The sequence below is a fragment of the Tetrahymena thermophila genome (genome assembly GCF_000189635.1).
Source record: "Tetrahymena thermophila SB210 genomic scaffold scf_8254385, whole genome shotgun sequence".
NCBI lineage: Eukaryota > Ciliophora > Oligohymenophorea > Hymenostomatida > Tetrahymenidae > Tetrahymena > Tetrahymena thermophila.
The window spans coordinates 16,539-25,008 of NW_002476169.1; the positions used below are offsets into that span (position 1 = coordinate 16,539).

The 8,470-nt window shown below is 22.9% G+C and overlaps 4 protein-coding genes across 4 annotated transcripts; 2 read left to right on the plus strand and 2 right to left on the minus strand. All coding sequences in view use genetic code 6, as the record gives it.

The window, feature by feature from the left end:
* Positions 1–135: 135 nt before the first annotated feature.
* Positions 136–1,841, minus strand: TTHERM_00531840 (hypothetical protein; the record flags this gene model as incomplete). Its single annotated transcript, XM_001024309.3, has 9 exons — positions 136–648; positions 707–868; positions 922–1,044; positions 1,112–1,172; positions 1,235–1,326; positions 1,381–1,447; positions 1,549–1,587; positions 1,667–1,747; positions 1,807–1,841. The coding sequence occupies 9 exons, from the start codon at positions 1,839–1,841 to the stop codon at positions 136–138; spliced, it is 1,173 nt and encodes a 390-aa protein (XP_001024309.2).
* A 637-nt stretch (positions 1,842–2,478) lies between these two features.
* TTHERM_000531841 (S54 family peptidase) lies at positions 2,479–3,417 on the plus strand (the record flags this gene model as incomplete). Its single annotated transcript, XM_012800085.1, has 1 exon — positions 2,479–3,417. The coding sequence occupies one exon, from the start codon at positions 2,479–2,481 to the stop codon at positions 3,415–3,417; it is 939 nt and encodes a 312-aa protein (XP_012655539.1).
* A 621-nt stretch (positions 3,418–4,038) lies between these two features.
* On the plus strand, positions 4,039–5,728 carry TTHERM_00531850 (NAD:arginine ADP-ribosyltransferase; the record flags this gene model as incomplete). The annotated part of the gene is made up of 3 exons (XM_001024310.3): positions 4,039–4,767; positions 4,825–5,394; positions 5,456–5,728. 3 exons carry the CDS (start codon positions 4,039–4,041, stop codon positions 5,726–5,728), a joined length of 1,572 nt encoding a protein of 523 aa, XP_001024310.2.
* A 515-nt stretch (positions 5,729–6,243) lies between these two features.
* On the minus strand, positions 6,244–7,464 carry TTHERM_00531860 (chromosome condensation regulator RCC1 repeat protein; the record flags this gene model as incomplete). The annotated part of the gene is made up of 1 exon (XM_001024311.3): positions 6,244–7,464. One exon carries the CDS (start codon positions 7,462–7,464, stop codon positions 6,244–6,246), a length of 1,221 nt encoding a protein of 406 aa, XP_001024311.1.
* Between the last annotated feature and the right edge of the window lie 1,006 nt (positions 7,465–8,470).

The following is an 8,470-nucleotide window of genomic DNA, read 5'->3' on the forward strand; positions in this document are numbered from 1 at the left end:
TTGATTTATAAAATAAAATTTATTATACAAATTTGATATTAAAAAATAAGAAATGCAAAATAGGTATTTATTTTTATTTATTAATACAAGTAATTATCTTTAATTAATTTATATGTAATGATGTCTAATTTTTGCTCATTCGAGTTTTTTTTTCCCAGAATTATATATGTCATTTCTTTTAGGTTATGGTAAATTTATATTGTCAATATTTGAGCGAGGTACTTATAAATAATTTCCTCTTGGAGGTTTTCCTGGTGATATATTCATATTTGGTTAATAATTTTATTCAGGAGAGTTTTCTCTTGAATCTTCGAAATTAATTTGACCTGTATTTCCAAAACCTACAGCTGAATTACTGTGCCTATTTCTTTATGCTGATAGTGTTTTTTTAGGATCTTCTACTCTAACTGAAGGAATAACTCTGAAAGAGCCATTCAAATTTTATGTGGAACCCTTCATTATAAATTTATCAAGCATACTTTATTTTGGTAAATCATTTAAGACTTAGGGTTTTGGAGGATTATTCTAAGTGATATACTATTACAAATTTTTAACTTCTTTAATTTCAGGTTAATAACTTGAAAAGAATTTCCTATCATATTCTTTACCACTAGGTAATAAAAAGTCATCAATTAAATCCCTTTCTGACTATTTTATCAATTAATATTAAAAATAATAGTATCATTAACTTTAAATAATTTTTTACCTTTTTAGGTTGTATGAATTTTTCTTAAACAGGCTTAGGGATAGGTGGTTTCTAATCATAGTATTCTGTTCCATATAAATCCTTAAATTCCTTCATATATCTTTTGTCAGTCTCCAACTCTGCTTAAGAACTAGTCTTTTTGAGCATTTTCTTAGTTTCCATCTTGCATTTAAATAGTAAATAAGATTAAGTTAAAATTTCAATATAACAATTACCACTTCCCTTTCAAGTTATTCTCTCTTTGCTTTAATTTGATCAAGGTATTCAAAACTCTCATATTTTTGATTCATAATTTCATAAAAGTTTATATTTTCTTTTCTGTTAAGATCTTTTAAAGTCTATTATTTTATGCAAGTAAGTTGTAAAAATATATTTTTAATTCTATAAATATGTGAAGTAAATTACCTCAAGTCTTCTTTCAAGCTAGGACTTTTTCTTTTCCATTTATACTTTTTATTTATCAGCACTAATTTTTAAATTAAGCTCATTTTAAAAAATCTTTGAAAAACTTAAATTTTATTATCTTACTAATCTGGATATGCCAAAACTAAGAAATCATTGAGATAAATTTTTTCAGCAACTGTCTTTTTTTGAGATTTAATTATTCTATACGAGTTGGCCTATTTATTTAAACTACATTAATTTGCTTTAAACTAAAATATATGTTTATTTACTAAGTATCTAGAATATACATCTTTAATTTGGTTTCTAAATTCTTTATTTCTAAGCTGATGAGCTTGGCTATTTGTTTTAAAAATTCAAATTTAATTCATTTTTTGAGATGTGAAATAAGATTCAAAATATATAAATGTTTTAATATAAGTTAAAAATAAAAAAATTACCTAGTTCTATCAAGAGTATTCATTTCATTTTAAACTGATCTATTTTATATTAATAGTAATGTAAGCAATTATTTTTATAAATTTATTGCTAATTCTCTTAAAGTATTTAAGAAGTTACTTCAAATATAGTTGCGTCGCTTTGTTATATTACTCTTAACGTTCTTTAGATCTTTCATCTATATGGAGCTTATCTAATCTCCTAATTTTTATATAACAATTTTATTTAAACTAACCCTTAATTATGCAATTTATGTTTACAATTATTCTAAAAATTAGTCTATGTTTGGCAGCATTTTAGTTTATATCTAAAAAATAGAAGTTCTTTATTGATTTATTTGTATTTATAATGTTTCACTTGAATTTTATTAAATATCTTGCTTTTTAAAGTTCAAAACTTCAATTAATTTCTAAAGATAGCTTTTAAATATTATTTTTATGATTTATAATCAATATTTTTTTTGAATTTTATTTTTAAATAATACAAACAAATCATTTATTATTACTTGAAAATTTTATTTGGAATTTAACATATCTTGGGAATTATTTTAATTCAATCAATCTATCAATCATATTTTTTTTTCCAAATAATTAACTGAACAGAAACAATATTAAAACCAAGTAATATATTAATAGCTTTTAGTCAAAATATTTTTTCTCAACAATTTATTACTGATATCATTGTGAATTTATTAATATATGAAATTTAAAATATTTCAAGAAAATGTTAAAAAATCTAGAAATGAATTAAAACGATTAAATAAGTTTATTGTTGATAAATTTTTTATTGTAAAATAGTATCTAAATTTATTAAAATTATCAAGAGCAATAGATCTAATTGCGTTTCTATAATAAACTATATATACTACATACAATTTTTATAAATTTAATTTTTAAGGATATATAAAGGTAAATAATTTAGTAGGATTAGTCATGAATAGGATTAAAATTTTCAAGAAACCTCTACCATTTATATGTTTACTAATAAATGGATTTATAATAACAAATTATTGGTTTGAATAGATAAAAAACTAGAGAATTATAGCCAAAGAATTAGCTAATGATCCTAATAGAGTTATTGAAGGCGAATACTGGCGCCTCTTTACTTCATTTTTAACACATAAAACCATTTATTAATTACTCTTAAGTTCTTATTTACTCATTATGGAAGGTGCTGCTTTTGAGAATTTAATTGGAAGTGTTACTTATTTGGTTTTATTTTTAGTTAAAATGTTTTTAGTTTCAGTGACTTATTGCATTTGGTATTTAGGTTTAAAATAAATATTAAAATATAATGATGAATTAATTAATCCATTAGCAGAAGGGGCTTGGATGGTTATACTTAGTGATTTGGTTTCTCGTACTTTTGCAAATCCTAATGAACTCAGAATTTTTAAAACAATTACTAATAAATTCTATACTCTTATACTTTTATTAATTGCATTTTTTGTTTCTTATCTTGGGGTACATGTACTAGCTATAATTGCTATAGCATTTATTGAGCACAAATGCTTTAATGGATTGATAATACGCCCATACAAATCTCATATAAAATGTGTTGAAAAATACACATTTTTTTTAATATTTAAACACCTTTTTAAATTCTGCTTCGTATCTGTTGATGATGTTAACTAAAATTTTTTTCGCTTAGAAAGTACTGATTAATTTGAAGCTGTTTAATAGTAAAATTAAGTAAGTGTGAATGAGTCTTTCTATGGGAATAGCAATTATCAGGGGAAGCTTGCTATTTAATAAAGCTATTACAGCCAGGATGTAAAAAGGTGGAAAGAAGAAGATTTTGATGAAAATTTAAACGATGATGTTGAAAATCCACAATAAAAGCGTGAAGAAATCGAGGTAGAAATGTAATGATAAGTTTGTATTTAGGAAATAGATCATGCAAAATTTCAATTAAAATAATAATAATATTATATCATTTGATAATGTGCAATATTGCTATTCATTTTACTCAATTGAGAAATCCAAAATTAATTTAAGATGATATTAATATTTCTTTATTCATATATAATTTTTTTTAATTTATAAGGATTATAAAAAGGTTAATTCATTTTGTTTAGTTTTTATAATAAATCAGTAATATATTTTGAGTAAATTTATTTTATTTACATTTTTAAATATTTTATTGTTCAATAAAATTTTTTAATAAAAATTACAGAAAATTAATTTAATAATAGGCTAAAATCTTCAGGCAAGAAAGCAAATTAATTTTATTTTTAAATGGTTATCACATTAAAAACTATGCTTCAATGCATATTAAAATTTTGATAATTGTATTACTTTATTTGATTATTTAGTTAACTTAAATGAAAAATAAATATTCTAATAAATAATAGATTGAGCCTTTTACATGATTATATTTGATGAAAAGAATAATAAATAATTAAAAATCAAATTTTAAGAAAAATCTTATTGTTTTAAAAATCAGATATCTTTTTCAAGCTCACATAGAAATTAAAACAAAATATCTAAGAAATGAAGTAAAATAAAGTAAATATAAATGATATGGATAATTAATTGTAGTAGTTTGCTACTTAGTCATAGGCTATCTTTGGTAATAATGTGGGTGGAAATTAATTTCAAATTCTAACTAAAATTTTAACTCAATATGAATATATTAAATAAAAAATATAATGCAAACCAGAATATTTGTAAGAATTTGTGAAAAATTATTAAGATTTGTTTGGCTTAGTTAATCAGTCTGTAGGATTTAATGCGAAAATGTCAGAAGATCTAAAGAATTAGAATAATAAAAGGTTGTAAGCAGAATTCAATAAGCTAGAAATGCTTAAAAAAGCCATTTTACTTGGATTCAATAAATAAATCTTAATATTGATGGAGGACTAAAAATAAAGCGATATTGTAAAAAAATAAGTAGAATATATTACTTTATAGATAGCTGATCAAAACAAAGAATTTAAACAAGAATAGGAATAAAAAGAATCAATAACTTTGCATTCCTTTAAAAATGATACTACCATGAAGGAACATATTAAGAATCATAGTAAAAGCTCTCCTGTTATAATCATAACTACAAGATCCTAGCTTTTTAATAACTCTGTATTAGAGTATTTAAATGATTAAAATAATGTGAAATTTTTGAGATTAGAAGGAGTCATTTGCTTATGCGATCCTTAAAAGCTTTAAAATACAAAAAGCTAACTATAATTATGTTCAGTACCATTTAGATTCATTGACAATTAAGTAAAAAATTATTTTTTATATTCATAATAATTATCTTTAAATTTAATATAAAAAAAGGATTAAATATGCTAAGAGCTATACGATTTGATCAACAAAAATCAGTTTTTAAGAATAATTTCTTTAGAAGATTTTTCATTTTACATTACCAAGAAGCCTGTTTAATATTTTTCTGATAAAATTAACACGGAATATAAAAATAACAAAACACTTTATTCCTTGAAGCAACAAAATTATTTAGATTTATTTCAAAAATTAGCAAACTATATTGATAATAACAATATACCTGTTTACAAAGAGAATTACAATAAGTAAGCTATAAAGTTTATGTGTAAACATTTGTAAGATAATGTATTTAACACCTAAAATGAAGAATAACTAGCTTCTAACTTTATTTACTTCTACACGATGGAATCTCCATTTTACAAGCTAGTAAACAGTTGTTTAAATATATTAAATGAAGGTCTAATTTCATGTTTAGAGCCTATTATATTACCTCTTTAGCTTGCTTTGAAAAAGGCTAAAAGCCAAGAATAGTCTATCTTTAGCTTAACCAAGGAATAGTATGTCACTTTATACAGAGGTACAACTATACCATAAGGACAGCTAGATTTAATATCAAAAAATAAAGTAAGAAATCTTTATCTGTCTGTCTTAATCTTAATTTTTTTATTTTTATTTTTAAACAAAGTAATTAGTATTTCCATCGTTCTCATCCTTTACTTCCTCTGAAAAAGTAGCATTGAGCTTTATGAAAACCACTAAATCAGATTAGGACTCTGTTAGAATAATATTTATTGTTAAATTCTAAAAAGATTAAAACCCTGATTAAAATCCAAAATATCTTAAGTACTTAAGTGCTATTCCTTCTGAGGAAGAATATCTTATTCCACCATTCACTCTCTTTAAAGTTTCAGAGTCCAAAAAAGATAATGATTTTTATTAAGTCTTTTTAAATAATTGATTTCTAATTTAAAAATTGCTTATTAAATTTGAAAATAAAATATTTCATAAAAAAAATGAGACAACCAAAAAATTAATTGTGGCTAAAATTGTAAGATGTCAAAAGTCAATATATAACTAACTAAATATAAAATTTTATGTAATTTAGGATATTTAAGTTGTTTTGAATATATTAAAAAAATAAATATTTAATTTCATTGAAAAAAAATATTATCTTTTCGTTTAATTGTAAATAATTAGTATAATAAATCTCATTTAAAAAAATTTTAAAAATAAAATGATATAGATTTGAAAAGATATTATTGATTAAATAGTTTTCATTATAAAAATAAAATTATATTATAAATTTAATAATTATTGAACTTTAAATGTAACAAAAAAAGAATATGATTAGCAAATAATAAAAGAATTTATTTTTCTAAAATTTATCCTAATTATAAATATATATAAAAAAAATAAAAAATATTTAAAAAACTTAAAGTTATTTTATTTATTAGAAGAGTTTAATTTAATTTCTCAGTGTTATACAACTGCATAGTGAGTACGATAAGTACCACCAATAGAGAGAATATTTCCTCTATCGAATACTGTATTATCTGCAGAATAGACACCAGTTTTAATATTTTCGTTATCTGTTTTCAAGAATTTATTCTTCATAAATATATTATTATTTTCATCAACTATGGCAAATGAACGGAATGCAGCACCAAAAGTCTTTATCTTACCAGCTTCTGTTGGTAATTCGAATTTCTTAGGGAGATAAGCAAGTTTCATGCCACTGTAATGAATTTCACCATTTTATAGCTTGATAACTACAACATCTTCTGCTATTTAGAAATCTTCTATTGGTGATTTAAATGTTTCTGAGTGCACTAGAGATGGATAGGGTGAAGTTTCATGCATTTCAACTCCAATTTCATTATTGATACCCATTTAACCATAGTCGTTTGATCCCCAACCGACAAGTTTGCCATCACTAAGATGAGCAACAGTGTAGTAATTACAACTTTTTAATGATTTAATAATAGTTTTTTCAGTTTTTTAAAGTACATCAAAGTAATTATGTCTACGGGGAAGCAATAAATCTTTAGAGTAGCCATCACCAAAAGCACCGTGGGAACCTCTGCCCCAATAATAAAGTTCGTTTTAAACATTCATAGCTAAAGAGAAATAGAGACCTCCTGAAATGGATTTTACTTGTGGTAATTTACGTAAAGCTTGAACAGGTTGAGGAGAATAATGATGTTTTTAATCGCCATGACCTAAAGCACCAGCAAAAGAAAAGAATTACTACATGATTATATTACGGCCTTTTCCACCCCATCCCCAAGTCCATACATCTCCATCGTGAGTAAGTGCCATCATACAACTATTACCACAAGTAACGTCAACAACACGAAGATTCTTTTTAGCAAAGAATTCAAGATGCTTAGGTTCCTTGTAATCTTTGCCATCATTGTGACCCAATGCACCAAACTTTCCTTCACCAAATGTATAAAGATGACCATCAGTAGTTATCAAAGCTGAAACATTTTAACCTAAAACTACTTTTTCAACCTTGTTGTTTAGCTATTTACCGGTTTCATCACAAACCTTAACTAAGACAGGCTTTAAATCTGATGTTGAAGTAAATGTGCTGCCTTACCATAAGTAAAGATTACCACCTTACTTTTATGCTTAGGTAGAAAAATTATATCTGCCAAAAGCTAAGTTTTTTAAATACTTTCTAATGAACATTTTCAATTTATGCTAAATGATTTTATTCTATTAATAAGCTTTTCAATAATAAAATATTATTATTAATCAATTTTAGAAATAACTTTTATGTAATATAATGCATTAGCAGCTAAAATGTATACTTCATATTTTATAAAACTGTATTTTTTTTTCTAAAAGATGAATAGATAATCTGAAATGATATTTTTTAATATAGCAGATTGATATTCATAAAGTGCTAAAAAAAACATCCTAATCAGGGAATACATCAAGCTAATCTGTTAATAAATTAATGATAATTTCAAAGCATTACTTTTTAGATTGATATCTTTGAAAACTTGCCTACTACTTTAGAATATGGATAGTAAAAATATTAAAATTTTTAAGTAATCTATAAAAACTTTCTTTTTATACTTTTAAAATTAAATAATTAAAGTCTGTCTAATAAAAGCAATCAAAACAAAATAAATATTTAGATTTTTTTCTAATACTCATAAAGATATGTTAAAAGTATATATGTTTCTAGCTCTTTCTAATTTTTAAAATTATTAGAAATTAAATTGCTTAGAAAAGTGGACATTAACAAATCTTTATAAAATTTATTTTAATCTTAAATTACTTCGTGTATTTCAAATCAAAATTAATCATAGCTTAAAAAATTTCTACTTATAAAAATTATTTAAAATTAAAATTCTAATTAAATTTTTATTAATAACTTTTAATGATAATTTAAGTTAGATGAATTTCATAAATGAATTAAAAATTTGAACTAACCTTTCAAAATAATTTTCTATTTGTAAAAATACTCTTGTATGGTTGCACTAAAATTATATAAGTAAAGGTTAATGGAAAATAAATTAAAATCTCATCAATTTTTTTTCATAAAATAGTTAAAATTTCAGACACTCATTCTTTATTTATTAATTTCTTTCAAAAATATGTTAATTTGTTTTCAATGTATTGCAAATTTAGTGTAATATTAATCTCTAAAACTGCATAAGTAATAATCAAATTGATAAAAATATAA